This window comes from Fusarium solani, assembly GCF_023522795.1.
Source record: "Fusarium solani strain SB1 chromosome Unknown bctg00000010, whole genome shotgun sequence".
In the NCBI taxonomy this organism is placed as follows: domain Eukaryota; kingdom Fungi; phylum Ascomycota; class Sordariomycetes; order Hypocreales; family Nectriaceae; genus Fusarium; species Fusarium solani.
Genome location: NW_027072147.1, coordinates 386,353 through 408,451, shown reverse-complemented (window position 1 = coordinate 408,451; position 22,099 = coordinate 386,353). Strand labels below are relative to the sequence as shown.

At 51.0% G+C, this 22,099-nt stretch overlaps 7 protein-coding genes across 7 annotated transcripts; 2 read left to right on the top strand and 5 right to left on the bottom strand.

Moving 5' to 3' along the window:
- Nucleotides 1-547: 547 nt before the first annotated feature.
- On the bottom strand, nucleotides 548-2,452 carry MRS44_014175 (uncharacterized protein; the record flags this gene model as incomplete). Its single annotated transcript, XM_065618303.1, has 1 exon — nucleotides 548-2,452. The coding sequence occupies one exon, from the start codon at nucleotides 2,450-2,452 to the stop codon at nucleotides 548-550; it is 1,905 nt and encodes a 634-aa protein (XP_065474375.1).
- An 874-nt stretch (nucleotides 2,453-3,326) lies between these two features.
- MRS44_014174 (uncharacterized protein) lies at nucleotides 3,327-6,032 on the top strand (the record flags this gene model as incomplete). The annotated part of the gene is made up of 1 exon (XM_065618302.1): nucleotides 3,327-6,032. One exon carries the CDS (start codon nucleotides 3,327-3,329, stop codon nucleotides 6,030-6,032), a length of 2,706 nt encoding a protein of 901 aa, XP_065474374.1.
- Nucleotides 6,033-6,386: 354 nt separating this feature from the next.
- On the bottom strand, nucleotides 6,387-7,455 carry MRS44_014173 (uncharacterized protein; the record flags this gene model as incomplete). Its single annotated transcript, XM_065618301.1, has 5 exons — nucleotides 6,387-6,511; nucleotides 6,569-6,721; nucleotides 6,786-7,089; nucleotides 7,150-7,359; nucleotides 7,423-7,455. 5 exons carry the CDS (start codon nucleotides 7,453-7,455, stop codon nucleotides 6,387-6,389), a joined length of 825 nt encoding a protein of 274 aa, XP_065474373.1.
- A 900-nt stretch (nucleotides 7,456-8,355) lies between these two features.
- MRS44_014172 (uncharacterized protein) lies at nucleotides 8,356-9,645 on the bottom strand (the record flags this gene model as incomplete). Its single annotated transcript, XM_065618300.1, has 4 exons — nucleotides 8,356-8,693; nucleotides 8,764-8,937; nucleotides 8,984-9,548; nucleotides 9,616-9,645. 4 exons carry the CDS (start codon nucleotides 9,643-9,645, stop codon nucleotides 8,356-8,358), a joined length of 1,107 nt encoding a protein of 368 aa, XP_065474372.1.
- Nucleotides 9,646-10,966: 1,321 nt separating this feature from the next.
- MRS44_014171 (uncharacterized protein) lies at nucleotides 10,967-12,082 on the bottom strand (the record flags this gene model as incomplete). Its single annotated transcript, XM_046270237.2, has 1 exon — nucleotides 10,967-12,082. One exon carries the CDS (start codon nucleotides 12,080-12,082, stop codon nucleotides 10,967-10,969), a length of 1,116 nt encoding a protein of 371 aa, XP_046124196.2.
- Nucleotides 12,083-12,677: 595 nt separating this feature from the next.
- Nucleotides 12,678-14,709, top strand: MRS44_014170 (uncharacterized protein; the record flags this gene model as incomplete). The annotated part of the gene is made up of 2 exons (XM_046283078.2): nucleotides 12,678-13,458; nucleotides 13,514-14,709. 2 exons carry the CDS (start codon nucleotides 12,678-12,680, stop codon nucleotides 14,707-14,709), a joined length of 1,977 nt encoding a protein of 658 aa, XP_046124195.2.
- A 302-nt stretch (nucleotides 14,710-15,011) lies between these two features.
- On the bottom strand, nucleotides 15,012-15,436 carry MRS44_014169 (uncharacterized protein; the record flags this gene model as incomplete). The annotated part of the gene is made up of 2 exons (XM_065618299.1): nucleotides 15,012-15,218; nucleotides 15,269-15,436. 2 exons carry the CDS (start codon nucleotides 15,434-15,436, stop codon nucleotides 15,012-15,014), a joined length of 375 nt encoding a protein of 124 aa, XP_065474371.1.
- Nucleotides 15,437-22,099: the final 6,663 nt, after the last annotated feature.

The following is a 22,099-nucleotide window of genomic DNA, read 5'->3' as shown; positions in this document are numbered from 1 at the left end:
CTCGAAAGGGCTCTGAGTCGATGTAAACGTGTTGTCCACGACCAAGTAAAGATCCATCTGAGCTGCTGGTGGTGGGCGTCGTGAGCCAGGCCATGACCAGCGGTGCCCACAGATCAAATGGAATCAAAAAAACTGCCAAATAAATCAAACAAATCCAACATGCCGGATTTGAAATAACATTTGATATATTTAATACGCCATGTAACATCAATAGTCGAACCTACGTGAGTCCGTCTTTGCAGCCTACCCGGAACCTTGTGAGTGCCAAAAACTCGAAATCCGGGGACTGAATCTGGCTAATCACGATTACTTCTTCCACCCTCTATTAGTAGGCTACCTTTCCCCACAGCCTCTAATTTGCTAAAGACAAAGTAGCTTCTTAATCTTCCTCCCCCACATCGTCGACCGCGTCATCAACAACAGTCTGTTTACTTCTCTCGACACGTGCCTTCGCTCTTCTCCAACCACCGAGGAATTTGGTGAGCTAATTGGAGCTGACGACGCGGACTAGCATTTCAAAGAAATATCTGTAGCTTTTGTGCATGCTTCAGCCTAACACCAACTCAAGCTCCTCCCGAGATTGCAGCTCCCAAGCTGACTTGTCAACACGGCCAACACCCTGCCGGTGAGCAACACCATCCTTCCATTCAACAAACAAGACATTGTAGAACTCGAACGATTCCCTATTCTGATTTTTCAACTCCGGATATTCATCAAGGCGAGTCCACCCACCAGCAGTTGAATCTATAGATCCTGTAGATATCGCCGCCAACTCACACTTTTCCCTTTTACACAGAAGCCGCCACAGCACAGTTCGAGTATGAACGCGGAGACACCCAACCCACGTTTCTTCGTTGTCGTGGAGATTGATGACGGCTTCCCCCTCAAGCTTGTGAACGGCCAGCCCGTATGGCACAGGAAGGTTCAAAAACCACGCTCGCTCCGTTTTACACGTTATGAAAAATGGGGTTTCTTTCATCAGCCCTCCGTCCTCTCCATCGGCCACAAGAGGAATCGGGTACTTGAATCTGCGTTCTGGGTCGCACGGATGACAGAAGAGATTCCCGTCCCTTTGCCAGCGTGGGGGGAGCTCAAGCGCGGGGTCAAGGCTGCAACCTTTGAACCGATCCAGGTCATTTGAAATGTGCCTGTTTCCTGTAGTCTCCTTGACATACCAGGTACAGAATGATTTGGTTACTAGGCCATCCAAAAGACCTTCAGGAGGAGATTTCCGAGTCCAAGAAGCAGAACCGTATCTTTGATGTCGATCCTCGTGAAAATCGGATCTATCCAAGTATGAGAAGGCGCTTGCCCAGGGTGACAAATCCGCCGATCTCTCCAGGTAAAGGCAAAACATCCATGACCAGCTGGGCACAGGTCCCGCGCCCAGCTGGTGACAGAAGGATGCTCCACCTGTTGTTCTCCACAGGAGAGCAACATCAAACGCAACTTCAGGGAGGCCAAATAGGAAACCACCAGGGAACGAACGAGCCAACGCCGTCGTGATACCGGTGAAAGCTGGCAGGATATCGGTTGGGAAAGTTAGTTTTCTCTGACTATAGCTGGCCGCCAATTGATAGAACTCCTCCAAATTCGGCCAAGAGGAATAGTGGAAACCGCGAGTGTCTGGTGCGTATGTCCCGAGGCAGTTTTTCATGCTCAAGTCTTCCAGGGGCGTGCGTTCATGCCAAACTGCACAGTGGCACTCCCAGGTAACCTCGTTTTCATGGAAAAAGAGTGATCGTTGTGAAAACACGAGTTCTTGCAACGTCCAGCCTCGGTAGTTCCACGCTGAGCGCGCGACGAGACCATAGTGACCTTCAGCTGACCAGCGGTCGCTAACCATTGGTGGAGTGACGTCTTTAATTCCTTTCAACCCTTCTGCGGCACGGTAAGCAGCAGCAGCTACCAGCGTGAAATACGCGCTGCCGTAGATGAAGGCCATGTGGCGAATCTGTTCCTGCTTTGACGCATCATCATCCTGGACGATGCAAAGGCGATCGACCCATAGATATTCTTCCCTGATTTGTCTCACAAAATCAATCGAATGCCGAATTGTTCGGGGAAGCTGTTCCCATATTGTCTCAAGAGAGCCAATTTCCTGAAAGGCAAGGAGATTGTCCAATAAAAGCTGGGGATCATTGCGGTCCGTTGTTCCCCAGACATAGCTGAGAGCGACATATCGGCAGGCTGGGTCGAAGGGCACCAGGCATTTCGTCTTGACATGTATCAGCCAGCGGGGTAGGCCTAGATGAGATTCACCAGGCAGGCGTGATCTTTGGCAGTGATCCCCATGCTTGGCATCGCACTCTTTGATCCAGGTGTGAATGAGCTCTATGTCGATCCACTTCGGATCTGGTGGGCGGCGGATAGGCCGTTTGCGACGGACGGGCGGATTGTCAGGGTCCGGATGGTCAGGGAGGTAGTACCTAAAATTTCTAGGTGCTGGCATAACGTAGAGGCAAGGTAAAAGATGCAAATACTAAAGTCAGACTATCCAATTAGGGCGCTGAGATGAGAATAGACACTGGGCCGTGTCGTGCTTGAAGAGTCGTGGCTTTGGAGTGGTGGGGAGTTGTGTTTGACGGGGTGCTATTTCACAACCTCCTGATAGAAGCGCACGAAGACGGGTCGAAAGAGCTTTGTTTTCCTACAAGGAAGATGGCGCTTTTATAGCAACAGTAAGCACCCCTAACAGAAAGGGGCTGTGCTGGAACCAACCAGGAGACTGCGCTTTGAGACATTATTAGTCAGGGTATACACAACGATGAGACTCTGTATTGATGTTGTGTAACAATCATATTCTTTGTTGTTGTGGCTGGCTTCTCCGTCTCCTTGGCAAGGCAAGCCCTTGAGTGGCAGTACGAGTTATGCGGGTTGGTACAATTCAGCACCAAGTAATACTTTACACTTTAGGCATAGGCTTCTAACAAGCTATAAGGCGGAATAAAGCATGGGTTGAAGTGTAGTGAGGCATTTTATAGCATCCACACTCAAGATACAGAGTAATCGATACTATGGTAAATACAGATTAGAGTGAAGAAGCTGAAAAACCCCGGACTTATTCAACCAATCATTCAAATGCCGTCAATCAACCTTGGCGTTGGCGAGGCGTTTCGAGTCTTGGCAGCGTTTCATGAGGAACGCCACCAGCGGCTATGCAGCAGGGCGGCCTACTCTTGACTGTCTTTGCGTGCTTCAAGTCGCTTGTTTTAAGCCTTAGAAATAACGGTAGCGTCCCCGCGCTTCTACTGTACAATGTTAACAACAATAGTCTATTCAACATACGCCCCAAACCGTCAACGTAGACGGCAAGACAGTCAAAGATGTATGACTCCCATGTCCTTCCCACACCGACGTCCATCAGACTCTTGGATATCATCGAATCCCGAGACGATGCAATTCGATGCTCCATGAGCGTGGTTGATCTGGACGACGAGGGTCTCGAGTTTGCCGCCATCTCATACACTTGGGGCGATCCCATCACGGTTCATGAGGACCCGATGCCAGACATAACCGGCCTTACACTGGAAGAACATGCAGACCAGCTACCTTTTAGCTACTTCACTTCCCCAATGGGACCAAATGGCGAGTCGATATGCATGGTCGATGGGGCAAAACTTGCTTTCTACGCCAAATACGACTACATCCCACGTGAGGAGTTGCGTTGGAAGAATCGCTCGTCGAGAGAGGTCGAAGTTGATGGGAATCGGGTCCCCGTCGAGGAGAACCTGTTCCTTTGCTTTGAAGCGCTGTTGAATGTCCGGAAACAACTTGATGAAGCTTCAGGCGGCGACAACGACCAGGATTCTGAGAAGAAGTGGCCTCTTGTCTGGGCGGATGCCCTTTGTATCAACCAAGCCGACTTGGTAGAACGCGCCTCCCAAGTCAAGCTCATGGGCCAGCTATACAGAACAGCACGCTTGGTGTATGCCTGGGTAGGCAAGCTCGACAGGCTCTCCCACCGGGCGTTGTTGGCAATGGGTAGAATTCTAGATTTCGACGCGACCCGCTCCCATGCCCGAGACTCATTCTATCCCGAGCAGGAAGAAGTCACGTTCTCTTCGGTTCCGGGAATGGCTGTGGTGGACTGGTTTGCCCTTTTCGCCCTCTTCCAGCGATTGTGGTTCCGCAGGGCTTGGGTCGCTCAAGAGGTGGTTTTTGCGCACAACATACACATGATATGCGGTCCAACAATTTTTGACATGACTTTCGTGTTGGCTGTCGTTGCATTCCTTGAGGAAACTGGACTTGACTATGAGTTGTGTCAGCTGGGCCGTAACTTTCTCACCGATCGAGCCACGTCTGATCAGACTCAGCATTGGGAGAAGTTGGTTTCGTTCTCGTCCCAATCACCGAACGCAATGAAGGAGCTGCAAGTCAATCCACGCGACGCATTATCATTCATCTTGGGGTGCCACCGTACCCGTGCACGTCTTGGGCTCTGCAACGCGGGCATGCCCATGGTTTATCTACGAGATGGCAAAGAACGGAGTCATCGGTCTTCCGTGAGCGATCGATGGCACGTTGAGCTCCCTAAGACCATCAGCCTCGTTGATCACGATGTTATACGCGAGTATGACGAGGAGTTCAAGGCATATGGATTCAGATTCGAACGTCGACCATTACACTTGTTGTCTGTTCTCTCTCACTTCCGCGATCTTGAGGCTACCGACCCACGAGACAAGATCTTTGCCTTCCTGAATCTTGCCGAGGATGGCCTTGGATTGGTACCAAACTACTCCGCAGAGGTACGAGACGTCTTTATTCAGGCAGCCAAGGCCATGATCAACAAGCGCAAGGGCTCCATACTCGCTGTTCTATCCCACCTGCAAGACTCGTCAGACACCAGGATACAAGGCCTCCCCAGCTGGGTGCCCGACTTTAGTGCCAGGTTGGGCCGAATCCCATTCGACCAGGGTGGACACGATGACCGCTTCTGTGCCGGGACTAGTGTGGAAATAGATATTGAAGATTTTGGTTTCCATTTCAACCCCGATGACACTCTCACCGTCAAGGCCATCAAAGCGGACCAAGTCGCGGTGTCAACACAACTAGTTGACGACCCCGTCATCCAGGCTTTACGGCTGGCACTTCACGGCCCACCACGTTACCCTATCAATCCAAGGGCGTGGCTCGTGAACGGTGGCCGTCATATACGCCCGTCGCGAGCAGTAACCCGGGTAGAAGCTCTGTGGCGTACGCTTGTCATTGACAATCTGACCGAGATGGAAGAAGACTATAGTAGTCTAGAGTCAAGAGACAACCTCGGGATAGGCTTCAGTAACTGGATCTTGACGGACATCCTCGAGGCCCGCGATCTGCTTGTAGAATGGGATATACTTGAGGAAGATCAGTGGATGCGGATACTTATCGAGAAATCCTTTACCACTAGCATGGCTCTCTGGTCGGCCATGTACGACGGAAAGCAAATATCTGGCGAACTAGAGATTCCCGATCTTGAAAAGGTTGTGGAGGATCTAACGGGAAAAACCGAACGAGAATCTAAAGAGCCAGATGAGCAGGAGGAGGAGAAGGAGGACGAGGACGAGGGGGATGACGATGGTTCTCCATTCCAGCAAGATTTCCTCCCCACCGCGACACATATTCGCGAGTGCTTCCACGCTCAAGTAGACGAGGCCGAAAGAGACAAGGACCCTCTTCGCGGAAGATACAAGAGGCCCTCAATGCAAAGACTCACACCCCTGGAGAGGAGGAAACTTCGCAACTTTGAGAAAAACATGCGCAGTGCTACCGAGGGGCGGAAGCTGTTCATGACAGAATCAGGGTTATTCGGACTGGGCCCCAAATCTCTTGGACAAGATCCCAGTAGCAAGGATGAAGTATGGATCCTGGTGGGGGCAAGAGTGCCTTTTATTCTGCACCACGTGGAGGGTTGCAAGTATCGGGTTGTGGGCGAGGCATATGTACACGGCATAATGTACGGAGAGGGCTACGACCACTATACAGAGTGGTACGACTGGGAGTATGGATACAGTCGCACCGGCGTGGAAGAAATACGCCTGGTCTAACGTAAGCTCTATATACACCGTTTTACTCTCTGGGCTTGGAAAAGCCAATACTATTCAGTTCTGCTCTAGTCTTTGCAATCCGGTTCAATGTCCCTCAAACAGAATTGTGACTACGGTGGCTATGGGAATCCAACAGGTTGAGTTCTAGTTAGTCAAAACCGAACAAACCCAGGCAGAAATCTTGAGGCGATACAGGATGTAGCCATCACAAAAGAGATGCGTGCGTGCCTGAGCAGCGACTGAGCAGCCACCCCAAAAGCGGCGACAAGTCTACGTCGAGATTCACATGGCATAACAAGACAAATTGAATACTTGCTTTGCTAACAAGCAGACGCCCTTATTCTAACACTTTCCCTAATTCTTCGTCTCTATCACCACATTGGTAGCCTCATACTTGGAAGAGCGGTTTACAAGCGGCTTCAAGCCAGGTAGAGATACAACAATATTAGCCAGTGCCATCTCAAGCATACTGAGAGGGTCTGCAAAGTAGTCGTCAGATAATCATATATCGCCATGAAAGAGTAGTTATGACTTACAAACAAGATTCTCCTGTCCGGTGCCGACCTTGAGAGTCACGAATCGGACAATAGTGGTACAGATAGTTAGGGTTCCGAAGACAAAGGTGATAGTGACACCAGTTGAGGGCTTAATGACACCCTGGATCAACAAGATAAGAGGAAGAGCGTAGACTTAAGACCCATTAGTTCATGCATGCTAGGATGTGTTGGGGGCGAGAGAGGCATTGTAACTTACCGGCAATGTAGCAGGCCAGGTTCAGAGTGAAGTTGAGAATGAATGGCTCAGGCGCGTAGAAGACACTGCAGGCTCCATCCTCCTGAGACCACTGAATGGAAACGTCCTTGCCGCAGAAGAAAGTGTCGTCCCAAAGGATGGCCGTGTATGACAGGCAGACAAAGGCAGTGATTCCGTACAGCGACTTGCGCATGACAGAGCTGATACCAGTGGAGGGTTGGAAGTAGGCCCAGTAGAAGGCCAGCATGCTCATTTTGGGGAAGCCCATACCAACATCGTAGAAGTAGTTGGAAGCAAAGGAGATCTAGAGGTATCATGTGAGCCATATCCAAACATAACTTGTTTATTTTCTGGGTCATGTTACCTTGGACAGCTTGACAGACGGCTCAGGCCTATCCATGACACCAATTTGGAAAGTCAAGGTATCACAGATGATGAGCGCGAGGGCGTTGAATGCGGAAATGATCAGAAGGATTTCAGACCATGACAGTCTTTCTCGCTGGCGGAAGAGGCGAGCGTAAATACGCAAGCCGACAAAGACATACGAGACGGCCAATAAGATCCATTCAGAGATCTAGATAGCCTTGTGAGTATATGGACCGTGAAGCCTGGCTAAAAAGAGCAAGATTTTACTTACCATGCAGTCCTTTCCATCGATAAAAAATGCCATTGTGAAGGGCCGCAAATCAGATGATGAGGAAATGAGCGGTGGTGGTGAAAGAGAGTGAAAAACAACGACCACTTTGGTGCAGGGCCGCAGGTTTGCTTCAGTTTAGATACCACGACAGCGCTGGGCCAATTCGGCGAAAATCACACCGGCTAAGGAGAAAAGAAATTATCTGCAACGCCCAGGTCCCTCCCTGGGTCTGGTGGAAGGATGGATTTTATCCGCTGCAGGTGTACGGCGTAAAGCCGGACGAACAACCAACAACCAACACGTCTCTACCAAGTCATTGCATCGCGGATTTAACTGAAGGGAAGCCCGGAGACATGTCGGACATGGGGGCCTACGGTTGAGGTGGTATTGCCTCTGGAATCCACCCCAGCATGACAAAATGAGACCGAATCATTGGTCGGTTCCGCGGGAGAATCTCCGTAGATAATGGCAAGCCGAACATAACCCCAGCACCAACGAATGCGACATTGGTGACAGAGGACGATGAGACACTGCAAGTCTTGACATTTGCATTTTGTGAAGCAGGGAAGCAGGGAAGCAGTGGTGTGTTAATGCACCAATAAGGGACCCCCTCTGATCTTGCTTTTGACAAGATTGCAATTCTGCTTGTTGGAGAGGTTTCAAGGAATGAAAATTGACATTTGCACAGGTGTGCTCATCAAGCTGGATTTCCGTCTACTGGAAAGATCATGAAATCTCTATTTATGCCTGGTTATTTATGATACAAAGTCTAGCTCATATTCCTATCCTTCCCTTTTCTCTTTTTTGATAATAATCCGCTTTTGGACGAGTCGTTGAATCGTTCCCATGGTTGCAATGCGACCCACACACAACAACCAACCAGCGTTAATAAACTCCCGACATCTTCCCCGTCCCGCTCCGCCCCGTCCCTTGTCAGTCAACGTCGCTGCGCCGCTCGTAAGTCACGCTTATGCGAGCCGACTTGTAGATGCCTCGGAGGTTGGTCAGCTCCACCTCACTGCCGGAGTCTTCTTCGGGGGCCGCCGCCACTCGCGCGGTAGTGGCATAGAGTTCCCCGTTGTCACGTCCGCTCGACAACTTGTTGAAGTGGCTTGATGCAGTTACTGTCGTCGAATGCTTGTTGTAGACTGAGCCCGTGTGCGTGGTCCCTTGTTTCGAGGAGCGTAGCCCAAGCCCATGGAGAAGAGACTTGAGAGCGGGTAGCGAAACCACGACAATGGCAGCCGTCATCTCAGTCATGGATAACACGTCTGTTTTGTGTTTGACATGTTGGTTAACCTAATGACAGTAGAATGACAGGTATTGAGGACAATGACTTACAAACATTGGTCCAAGCGTGAATAGCTTCGACGGTTGCAAACCTGGCTATGCTTGCTCCGACCGTGATGAGTCCTGATGCGAAGATGGCAACCAAGCCAACCATGTAGCGTTTGCTGACCTGGAGACCAAAGAGAAGAGGGAAAGGAAGGGCAAACACTATCATCATCTTGTTAGCTAGAGGTTCGTGTAGCCATTAAATGCGAAAAAGGTCAAAACGGACCCAACACATCAGACACGAAATTCAGTCCCCAATCAATACGGAAAACCTCCTTGGAGTCAAACGTTGTGCAGCTGCTATCAATCTCCCAGTTCAATGACACCTTGGGACCGCACCAAAAAGTATCCAAGAAGCAAGTAGTCACCATGAAAGCTCCCGTCAAAGCCGTCACGCCATAAAGAGCCTTGCGCAAGACTGGCATGGTCTGCGGGATGAGCTTGAAGTATAGTGCCAGCAAGGCCAGTTTCGGAAAGTAGATGCCTGTGTCGTAGAAGTAGTTGCCCGCAAACGAGACCTTCATCAGCGTGATCTGGTCCTCAGTGCTCCGCTCCGGTTCGTTAGGGTCATATTCGTCCATCCCCCCAGGTTGTATGAGGCCGTGTCGGTCCCAAAGAGGGCGGCGGCATCGAGTAAAGAAGCGACGAGAAGCCAATCGCTGACGGTGAGGTTCTGGCTTTGACGGATGGTACGAAGAAATAAACGGGCCAGGACGAGAACCGACGACACGCCGAAGAGCATGGCCTCGATGGGCTGCGAGATTGACCATGGTTAGCAAGCGAGTCATGATCTAAACAAGTCATATGCTGATCACAATTCAGAGTTAGAAATGGGTAGGCTGGGCTAGTTGGGCTTACCACTACGGCTTCTTTGGCGACGCCTGGCATGGCGAGATTGCACGTCGAGATTCTTTACTCAAGAATGGCCAAGCTCGATCTTGGACACAATTGACATCCAACGACGATGGGGTTAGTATCGATTAAATGTCGAGACATTGCTGCAACAGCCCGAAGATAAACCGTACGTGGTGTGTCAATCCTAGATTATCTTTTGGAGACAAAGGCATGCGCATTGGCACATATTGGCTAGTAGACTAATCCAGTGTTGGTACCTAGAGATGGAAAGAATACCGCGGCCGACCAACAGAGAGACGGAGGAAAACTGCTAGCATCAGGGGCAACAATGCTCAGATCTGGCAATGGATTATTTCTGGGTGGCTTCCGGATGCCGCCAATCGCCTTGGCGACGGCAGAATCGGCTAGATTTCCGTCAGTGACTGCCAATGGACCTTTATGCAGTCAAAAGTTCACGCTCCCACCGGAGTGAGCAGTAAAGCAGGGATCGCGAAACGAGTTGAAACCCGTCGAGGGGATCCGGCAGAGCCGAATCATCTCATTGGGGAGGATGGGGAGAGAGCAAATTTCCGCAGTATCTCTCATGTCCGTGTTTTTCTTTTTTGGGGAGGCTTTTTTTCGACCCCTTGGCATGTGTTGGCCCTAACGTCTACAGCACAGCACGAGGAACTGTTTACGCTCGCTGTAAAGTTACACACGGGGGAATTCAGCGTAGCACTGTTTGGATGTCAACAGGGAATATACGAGCTAATCAGAGTGCTCCGGCAAAAGCTAATCCATGTTGACACGACAAAGGTTCTCAATGAGAGACGCGTGGGCGGTCCGAGTTGGCCGCATCATGGTCGTGGTGGCAGATAAGACTCTGTGGCTGCAAGGCCGCATGATGCAGGGACATTGATTATCATGCCATTTTTGTTTCTTCTGGGCAGCTAGCCACAAAAGCAAAGTCAGGCACAAGAACAAGGAAGGCGGTTTTAACACAATATTAACATCATCATGAACCTAATGCTAGAAATAGCGAAACAATCGACATCCTGAAATAGCTTCTCTGTATCAATATCATCCTTTCTCTTCAAGCATTGCGTGTCCCATCACATCAACAGCTCATTCCGCAATTCTTTTACTGCTCCATGCAAAACAGGCAGTAGCAACGTCTTTGCGCAGCTTGAATTCGGACATTAGACGACAGCCCAACTTTATTATCTTGACTGTATCATGCTGGGTATACACAGTGGCTGCAGTGAAAGTACAAAGAGAATAATGAGTATATTACAAAGAGATAAGAGCTAAGAAAGTAAAAGAGACTAAACTGGTGAAGCCCAGGGTGAGTATCACTATTGACTTGCTGGCCGAGCTAACGTAAACAGGTCGATCGTCGGAAGGAGGTACTGCTTGAGTTAGCACTATTGCATGCCAAAATGAGTTGAAGAGGGCACATACGTTCGGGTGAGTAGTCAGAGGCAGAATCAGAACCCGTGTTCTGTTTGGTGTTGGACTCTGCATTGTTTCCAGCGCCTGGTCTAGGTTGCCACCCAGATTGAGATCCGGGTTGTGATTCAGCATCAGAGCCAGACGGGGAGCCTGGGCCAGATCCTGGTCCAGGGTGTGATTCAGACCCAGCCTTGTAACTGGAGTCCGAGTTGTCATTCGGGTAGGCGTCAGAGTCGGAGCCATAGTGAGAGTTGTCGTTGGAACTAGACCTAGAGCCCGAACCGGAGCCAGACTCGGGTTGAGAGTAAGAATCAGCGTTGGAACCAGAGTCGGAGCCGCCGTGTGATCCTCCGTTGGGGTTGGCCTTGGAGTCCGAGTCCGCATCGGAGCTGGAACCATCAGAGTCAGACCCAGAGTTGGAGCCGACACCGGTTGAGTCTGCACCAGATGCATAGTCGGACTCATAGTGAAACCCAGAGCCATCCTCTTGGGAGGGAGAATAAGCAGCTGGCTTCTTCACCCCAGGCACGCCCGTCGGAGCCGGAACCTTGTTGATGTAGAGTCGATCGGTCAAAGGGTACGTGATGGTCGCGGTAATCGGCTCAGGCCCGCACGTGGTGCAAGTCTGGACATCGCAAGTGAAGCCAAATGGGAGATCAGTCGGAGCCAAGGTAGGCTTTGCCGTCATGCCGCTATACGTCTCGGTCACGGCGTAAGCCTGCTTACAAAGGCCAGTATCGCAGAATGCGTCGCACGTCAAAGTGTACACCTCAGTGTGAGCACAGGCCTCGCAGCCGCACGAGTTGCACCTGGGGGCTTCGACCTCGACGATGATGGGTCGGCCTGTTACTGCTGGTCTGTGGATAATGGGTGCATTGCCGCCGATGCTCAACCTAGGTGTTGGCTCAAGGCCATCACCCATGGAGAAACATTCTGTGATGGTGGCCGTCTGGTAGGCAAAGAGGACACCATCGATGGAGATTGACTGTGCCTTAACGGCGGTCAAGAGGCCTGCCAGAGCAACAGACTCGCGACGCATGATTGTTAAAAGGAGTGACTAAAGAGAATCTTGGAGAGCAAATAGGCACAGTCGAGGACGGAAGCTATTAAAAAAAAGAAAACTTTGGCCTAATCATAACATCGCCAGGGGTTGAGTGGCACTCAAGGGATGCCTCAACGTTCCGCGAGGTCGAGTCTAGGTCCTCCGCCACGCTTGAGTGGCTGGCTGGCAATCGACATTTCCAGTTGCGAGCTAGACAATTGACACTGTCCGACTAACACTGTCTGAGACGATAGGGCTGAAGCTCGTCTGGGAAAGCCTCTTCGTTCCGGACAGTCCCCCGGGCTTAGTCTTCTGGGTGCTAGCTGGAACTCATGCTGCCTAGATTGTCTCATTTCGGAAATACGTCTTCGTTCCAGGGCGTTGAGGCAACGCTGCTGAGCATTTCTTGAGACCGTTGCCGAGATGACTAGTCTCCCTGCATGACTGGCTCCTCCCTGCAGAGACAACATGTCGCAGTGGTCGAGCAAGTGGTTATACAAACGTACCGCGTTGGCTCGTCAAGAATGTTCCCGTCAACTTGCGCTAGTATTCATTCGTTTCCTCGTTATCTACGGTCAATCGACACGGCGCTATGAGGCCATCCTCTGTTACCGCGGTGCTTGGGGGCATCTTTCACAGTATTAGTGCTGCTGGCTTTGTGAAAGGTGGCGAATTTACTCATGTGTCCTGGTGCATTACGTACCTGTCAACATACCTGGCACCCGTGTCAACCAACACAGCTGGTCCGGTCTTGGTCGAAACATCCACCGCCAGATTGAGCCCATCACTTGTCCCCTCTTCCTCTGGAAATCCTTGGCCAGCAGCTTCATCTACCAGAGGACTGCAAGGTCCAAATTCGAGAGATTCTTCCTTGTCGCCCACACCTTCTATCAGCACGAATACATTGCTTCCATCAGACGCAGGAACCTACAGCCTGTCTTCCACCGCTACGAGCGGCCCAGACGCAGCCGACGGCAACCTCATCTTTGCCATCACTCCTTCCACGGACTCTTCAAAGCGAGACCTATCAAAGAGAGCCCGCGGTGGCTTTGTAGGCGGCGAGAACGCTGTAAACCCCAACACCTGCACTGATGCCTCCACCTTTAGCCTGGTCTCGGGACAGCTTTTCCACAACGGTCTGCCCATCTACTACAGTGGCGAAGCCTACAAGTCATTCAGTGGCCAGGGGACTCCACCAGGTGGTTCCATAACGACCACTTTCCAGAATGCTCAAGGTCTCCTCCAATTCGTTAATCCTTCTTTGCCGAATGGTCAGGCGGGCTTTTGCCAAGATTCCGTCACTGGAGAGGTGTACATCACCTTCTCGAGGGGGCCGGCAGACTGTGCACCAGTCTCGCTCACCATCTACAGTGGTACGTTGCGAGATTCATGACATCATGATGTGTGACTAATGAGCATCTTTAATAGTCGAGCAATGTCTGAACGGGGAGATTGATGACCGAGTTCCTCCCAGTTCTACCAACGCTAGCACTGGATCAAGCCGCGGTGTCGAGACATCAGGCTCCTCGGTTTCAACAGGCAATGGAGGGTCGATAGATGCTTCGAATCTCCCTACATTGGTATCCCAAGATTATGTGGCGTCGACCGAGAGATTACCTACATCGTCAGACTCAACGTTAGTTCTCCAGGATACTTGGCCTACAGTTTCTCGAACACCATCGCCTGCGTATTCCTCTTCTACAGAGACATCCACAGAAGAAAAGACTCCAACAAGCTCCGGAGATGATCTATCTTTCACGGATACTCCTCCAAAAACCTCCACGCTTGCTGAATATTCCTCCATTGATACATCGCCCGTTGAGTCAGCTTCTGCAACAGAATCTGAAGCCACGGAACTTTCGATCCCCGAGCCCCCGTCAATCTCTACAAACTCTTTTCTAGATACATCTACACCTACAGATCCGTCTTCATCGACCAAGACGCTGCCAATGACAGACACAGCGCCGACAGAGCCCACTGATTGGCCTTTCGTCCCAATGACATCATTCCCCGTCGCAGACTTTACCACCCAATCGTATGAAGAGGAACCAACCCCGATTTTCAGTGACGACGACTTTCTCAACTCTCATCGAGATGACTCTAAAGAGATCACCTTGCCATTCCCTGTGACCATGTATTCATCTTCCAATAATATCATATACGTCAGTGTAAATGGCGTTATATCACTAGGCGACGGATCAGGCGCCACAGACCACGGCGAGTTTCCCAGCGACTATCTCGCAGACAAGTCCATCGCTATCTACTGGACCCGAAACTCGATCATCCCAGGTTCAGGACAAGGCGTCACGTACCGGGTGCTAGGGGAAGGGCCGGGTCGCCTCGCCATTTTCGATTTCAAGGTCCATCCTGACTCCAACACGGCCAACGATGAACCCGACCACTACAAAGTCACCTTTATGGAGCATGAGCCTAGGTTCTGCTCCATTTCATATATCCATACTAACGGCAAGGGAGGTGATGCAACTGTTGGTCACCAAGACTATTCCAACCGCCTCCATCGTCAATATTCGTACAACGAGCCAGGCGCCATTCCTGACATGACATGGCTGTACATGTCGTTGAAGCGTGATGGAATCTTCGAGTCTGGCCCTGAAGGCCAATAAAATGAGGTTTAGAATGTTATAATACTATCTACTTTTATTTGTCGCCATAGACTGCCTCCGCTATGTTGCAATATGTCTAGCCTGTCCGACATGAACCATTGCTTGCACATTCAGCAGTGCTCCAGATTATGGCACTTCTCTGAGAACCTAGTTTTGCTTCCTCCCTACTCCGTGACTAGAGACCAAGGCTCAGCGAAATAGCCAGGCCAGCAACCGTAAACGTGGGGACCAACAGATCGCCCTGTCCATACGTCAAAGCCCCCCGACCTTCAGTGGTTTCGTTCTGACACTCAATCGTATCATTATTCACACCACTGCAAGACTGCGGGTTTCCTCCCTCCTTCTTCAATGTCGACCTCGTAGTCCTCCGCCTGAGGACACTCAATCTCTGCAACAACAGCGTACGCGCCCTGTTCGTACTCTGTGCAGTTGGTTGCCACACAGGCGGTGACGTTGTCGTATAATGTCTGGCTGATGCACAGGGGGTGATTCACAGGCTTGGGGAAGTACTGGAAGTTGGCGTTGCAGCAGGTTCGGGCGCAGGTAGGCCAGGGAATACCTGAGGGGTAAAGTTGAACTGTCCGTGAGCCATGGAGTGGTCATGGCCAGTTCCGCTGGTGTCATTGCTATGCTCGCTGCTGCTGTCGTGATCATGGCCTTCGTGACGAGGTGAGAGTCCAAAGGCAGATGCCAGAGGGAGGGCAAGGAGAGCGGCCGTGTACTTCATGGTGATGGTGGCTTGAGTGAGTAAACACAGGGAGTGAGATGAGAATAGAGATGGTGTGATGAGTTGTTGGCATTACAGCATATTCCCAACAGCTCTTTTTAACTGCATCTCATCATATGCCTGGCAACATGCTCAAAGTTGCTCACATTGCGAAACGATTCGCTTCAGGCAGTTGTGGCTTTGACCAGATGTCTTGGGCTGCGGAAAGGGTCCGCGCGGTTTGAGGATACCGATACGTAAACGTTTTGGCGTTTTTTTTTACTAGTCAAGAGGGGGTTTGGGGTTTGACAAATGCTTGGGTGTCGAGTTTGGTTATTCCGTACGTAGTAGAGGAGGAGCCTGGAGCAGGTCGAGGGTAATGGCAGTCTAGAATTTGATGCCAACTTGAGCCGGAAACTAAACCTTTGGCCCGGCGACATGAGTTTGGCCGATTATGGCAATGTCCACTTGCAGGTCTACAGCGTAGTACTGATGAAGCCCACTAAAGTAGTGATACTCCCTGTAGCTTGAGATGCATCTCCAGACAAGGTATCAGGCAGAATCACTTGGCAGAGACACCCTTGCCTGTTCAAGATTTCCAGCTCTCATGCAGCTCATCCCAAATAACCTCACAAAAGGGTCCAGGATCTTGCAGTGTTAGCGGCTGAAGATAACGGCGTCGATCTTTGCTGATGCTGCGAACCGGCTCACAAGGTCCACCACCTCTTACCGACACAACGGCTGAGCTGCAGTCTATGATCCAGACTCCGAAGCTACTCCCTCTAACGCTCCCCAAGGATGCAACCTCTTGCCTCACGGGTTGCCTGATAGGCCGAGGTGATCACCAGTTTTTCAGTGGCGCTTCAAACGCGCGTGGGGAAACTTGCTCATACGGTATTGGGCTTTGATGCCGTCATGTATTAATGACTGTGTTCTTTGCTGTTGTGGCTGATGGCTTCTTGTCATCATTGCGGACAACAATAACCTCACAAGAGTTTATCTACACCGGGATACCAAAAGCCAAATGGGCTATACGGCCCCGGTCATAAAGAGTAACGGCCAAGGCAGTTAAATCGGCGAGCAAATAACCTGGCCTTCGGCACGGATATAGTCGCACAGCGTATTCATAAGAAAGGTCTTGACGCGGCTATCTCCTATGGGCTTAGGGAGGTCAAACTGGCGCATTATCGCGCCACTGCTTAATAGCGCTCCAGACTCTACTGGATGTATTTAGTCGTGCCCACTCAAGTGCTGTCTTTCCGTAAGTATCCCTCTGCATAACATCAAACTTTCTAGTGTTCAGTAAGAGCGACACCATCTCTTCGTCGGCGTACTGGGCCGCATACGCCAGAGCTGTTCTCCCGTCCCCTGATGGAGTCTCGGAAATAACTCTCGGGCACTCGAGGAGCAATCGTACCACGGCAGAGTCTTGCTGCATGACTGCGCGGTGAAGGGGGGTACGACCAGATCCGTCGAGCTGGTTTGTAGGGACCTGTGGATGCGCAAGCAACAGCGGGATAGCATTGGAGAAGCGGTGCACGATTGCCAGATGCAGAGGTGTCGCGCCGTTGCTGGTGATTTGACCAAATTGGACTCTTGGGCAATCGAGAAGCATCTGAAGCACCTGCAGTCTCTTGTGCATCAACGCCAATGTCAGTGCGGTATGTCCTTGAGGGTCCAGCAAGGCAAAGTCTGTCCCATCATTGTCCAAGAGAAGCTTGACCACAGGGTGAGCATCATAGATGACTGCCAGGTGAAGGACAGACTCTCCATCTTGCCCAAAGCAATGCAAGTCGATGGGGAAGCGGCGCAAGAGAAATGCCGCAACGTTCCCGGCCCCCTTGATCATGGCCGTCAGGATCGTAGTCGCAGCGTTGGCCGAAATCATGGAAAGGGATGCGCTCCCGGAAACTTGTGGATCCCGACTTAGCTCCATCATGAAAGCGAGATCCGCCTCAGTAAAGTCCGGTGTGTTTTCGTTGGCGAGTAGCAGTGCAAGAGTGCGCTTGCTGTAGCTCAGGGCAGAGCTGGTTTGGTCATCACCAGCCGTGAGTAGCTTTGAAGAGTTGGATTGCAAAGCTCGCAGCAGCGTCATGATGAAGCTTGCTCCAGCTTCGAAAGCCAGATTCCAGGCACGTTGGAGATTTCTAGCGGAAAACTTGTCTCCAGACTGCGACTCCATGAGAATATTGCAGATAAAGGCATCTTGTTTGAGGATTGCTTCGTGTAAAGGCGTGTTGCCAGCCGCGTCGTCAATGTTGACGTCGGCGCCATTTACAAGCAAGAGCTTCACCATGCGAGATGATGGTTTGGATACAGCATAATGAAGAGCTGTTTTACCGAGCTGATCTCCGGCATTGATCAGTTCTGGGTGCTTACCCAGGATGATCGAGGCGAACCCGGTCTGCTCGTGCCGCACACAGACATGCAGCAGCGTCGCGTCCTTCGAGTCTCGGACACTCATGTCGATACCGCCATGTCGAATCAGGATGTCTGCAGCAGAGTTCGACCCGAGATTCAGAGCAACCTGCAGAGCTGTTTGGCCTTTATTATCACTCCCATTTGCATCGACTTTGTATTTGAAGAGCGCGTAGTTGACCATTCCAACACTGTCGCTGGCCGCACCAACATGCAATAAAGCCTCTCGCCGCAGCATGTATACCCAGCACAAGGTTTCAGGCAGTCGCTGTGTCGCCTCCTGCATCACGTCATCCCGGCTGTGGCAATACAGACGACAGCGGTCTTGAAGCCAGTCAGGTATGAATAGAAGCGGCACGGATGATGCAGGCTCAAAGAAAGCCGTCATACACCTCACACCCGTCAGTACCGAGCGTCGTCTTTCGCCGTCATTGTCATCCTCGGCTACCCAGGGTGCCTTGGTTGAAACCTTGTTCTCGATGGATTCCTTAGGTTCCATAAATCTCTCCCTATGGATATTAGGTTCCGTACGCAGCATCAGGAGGCTCCAGGTGGGATGGCTACAGGTCCGTGGAGAGCGTCGAAAAGATGACCAGAAGGTGATATTCGTATAGTTCTCGATCTGTGAAACACACCGTTGCGTCGCCCCTGGGGCAGACAGACAATTGTCAAGAAGGAACAAAAAGGGAGTGCTGAAAGAGTACTTGATGCGATGACCGTTTCGAGAATATGTCGCGAGGGTGTTGCGGATCAAAGCCAGGGCGTCGGTATCCCACATGGGCTCGACTGGATCCAACACACGGAACACCTCGATCAGCCTTTCTGCACGCTGAAGGCCGTCCTCAAAAGATTCAAGTGGACACGTGAAAGACTTGGCGCCCGGGTAGTTGCCAAACTGGCTTCTAGGAAGAAGAGCCCACCCTAGAGGAGTTATGCCGAAGCTATCATAGCTGAGGACAGAGTTGATATTTATCTGTTTCCCATGCTCTGCTAGCCGGAAGAGAAACGGATCGAAGGCATCAAGCCCGAGCATGCACACTGTGTTGATCATGGGTAAACCTGCAGGACTTAGCCATTTCGATCGGACCTTGGCAATATGAGATGCAATCGCTTGCGCATGCCTTGGGAGTGTCATGGAAGCCGTTACCAACGATCTATGGTTTTTGGCTTGGTTGACACAGGCATTCACAGCCATGCAATAGGTCCAGACTCTGGCAACTAGTTGGGGGGCCAGTGGTTGTGACTTGTGGAGGAGTTGCAGCCATGAATCAGACATGAGTGACTGCAGGATCTCAGGCCGCTCACTTGGGTCGAATGAAAGATATGTAAGGCAGATTTCTGCCAATGTTGGTGCCACTTCTCTGAGGATTTCCGGATCAGAGTCCAGGTAGACGCTCAGAGTTGAATGAACGAGTGTAACTGTTGCAGACGGGTCGAAGATGCGTCGAGATCCTTTCGAATCGTCAAGTCTCACCAATCCAAGGCAGCAGTCGAGGATTGAAATGGGGCTAGGGCGGTTGTCCGAGTAAAACCGGGTATGTTTGCACTCAACTGCCAATGCGTGGCCAAGTTCATCAAGGGATAATGGGCGTACAAGGTGGATCCACGCCAGGACCCGGAATGCGCGGGAAGAATGGCTGCCTTCCCGGATGCGGGCAATAGACTGACCAAAGGCGCTCTCTAGGGTGCTAGACAAGTTCTTAAGGGCCTCCTGGCGGTGGTGAATCGTGTCGTGGCTGAGGACCAAAGCGGTATGGAGTGAGGCGAGAAGCAACCTAACGGGTCAGTTAGATCAAGCGACTCTATAGCGGATCAGATCAATACTCGCATGCCATTTGCTAGCCTTGATACTTCAATTCGAATATCCTCCATCAACCAGTCAGGCATAAGCTCTGGCTGGCGATGCTTCTCAGCCTTAACCCGCTCCGTAACTATGGCGTCAACATCGTTGTGCTGCAGCTCCATCAGCCTATCAATAGTATTTGGAAAGGATTGCTTGACCGTCTGGACAATCGATCGTCGCCCGAGAAAAATGAATGATGTTGGTAGCGGAAACTTGGCGCATGCGGCCACCAGCATGTCCGCGTCTTTGCACTCGTCGAGAGCGTCCACGCAGACAAAGAGCCTCTTCACAATAGACCTGAGATGGGCTAAAACCTTGATGATTTCATCCATCCTTGCGCTTGGCCTCCGGAGCTTGAGGTGAGCGTGACGGATCAGCTCAGCAACCTCCTTCGGGAGCTGGTCGAGCTGAGCTAACAGTTGTCGGACGATGGCGCCTGCCAGAGATGTTTCCGAATAGCCTTTGGTTCTCTGATAGTCACAGTAGAGGTATGCTACGTAAATGCTGTTGTCGGACAGATGTAACTCGTGAAGATGATCGATTATGCGGGACCTACAAGTAGTGTGAGATGGTGCGGTCGTTGATAGGGGTGCATAAGAAAGAAGAGAGCCTACATGGTAAAGGTTTTTCCCTGGCCAGGATCGCCAACCCAACAAGTCACACCGGCGTAGTCATCTGAACGTGGAGTATTGACCCATCGTCGGAATTCGGCGTTGCGAAGAATCTGCTCGCAGGTCCCAGCTAGCCTAGCCGCTCTGACCTCTTCATGCTTTTCAGATGGGTCGATTGGAGAGAGCCATTCCAAAGCCTGGCCATGCAACTTGTCCGCATGGTGCTCGGCAAGGTCTGCGGAAAGTTTCTTGTTAGCCTCGAACCCCCTAGAGGTAAATGTCACTGGACAGACCTCTCTTCATCATTTGAAGCTCCTCCACTCCAACCTGTATATGGCTGAGTGTTTGAGCTGCGTTAGACACATACGATTCAACGATCTTGATCTTATCAAGCATGGTCGAAACATGGGCGGCCTGGTCCGGAAAGGACGCTTCCATCTGGGCAAGGGTATCGCTCTGGGTTTTGAAGTGGGCGATTACTTCGCGGTGAGATTTGGCCATTTGCTGGCTGTAAACCTGTCAATATGGAACTTGGATACCAGTTGAGACTGATAACTCACCAGTTCTTCATTATGAGGCAGAACTCAAATGTGCTCTGCATGGCGTGTATTTCCGAGATGAGACTTAGGCATTCGGTCTTGTCGAACGGCCATCGAAACCTCGTCGCTGCCGCCTTGATGCTTGGCAGGCCCGAAGAGCCACTGCCTGTAGCTTGTGGTGAATGCGATCGAAGCTTCTTGGATAGTGCCAGGACTCGACTCTGACAGGCCGAGATGGACACAGTAAGGGCCGAGTCAGCTGCCATGTCAAGGTCCCTGGCCTCGTCCGTCTTGAGAAACGCCTCGAGGCGCTGCAATGTCGTGATGAGAGCCCCTGCCGTTTGCGACAATTGCTTGGCCTCATCGGGAGCCGACCGGATGCTGATGGCCGTGTCAATTAGTTTCGGGATCTCGATGGCCAAGCTGACGAGCCCGGCCACCGAGGCTGCTGCGCCCAGTGCTTCCATCGCTGCTGTTACTGTCAGTGCAAAGTTGAAGGACGGCGAGGTTGTGCGGGGAAAGTGAGGCTGGATGCCTGCCTCCATACCTGCATGAGTTAGTTGTCAAGTGCACTGAGCCGTAAGCATGGATGGCGGCCATTGTTGCTATTAGAAGGTATCATGTGACAAAACTTGGGTAATGTATAATTAACTACCTGCCTATAGATCAATCGTCATGACAGCGTTGGCGCCAAACTCCTGTTACCAACTTCCTCACCTCAACCAAAGCTCAAGACACCTACCAGCACGATTGCAGGCAGTCTCATCGGAGGCGAGTAGGTCAGCTCTCAGCCTGATCGAGCAACGGCAGCTCCGCCACGGCGCTTAGCAGGTCCATACCCTCGGCTTTTTCTTGCATTTTCCATATCATTACGCATAACTTGAAACCCTTACTAATACATCCCATCACGTTATTATAATATCCTTTTATTATCAAAATTACTATTAATATTATTATTAGTTATATATTTATATAAGCTAAGAAATATATATTGTATATTTAATTAATAAATTTAATCAATTAAACTTAACGTACTTGATAAGCAAGCGCCGCAGTCAAGCAAGCGCCGCACTTTTTTTAACCCCCTCTAGAGTTATCGCGATAAAAATACCATAAACCATTTAATTAGTTAAAACTACTCACTATACTCTTCCCCAGACGTCTCAATCACTACCTGACACGTCCTTGCATTATGGCCGGGCTTGCCGCAGACACCACAACGCCGAATACCCGGTCGCGCCGACCTTCGTTGACTACCACTCCTCGACGATTC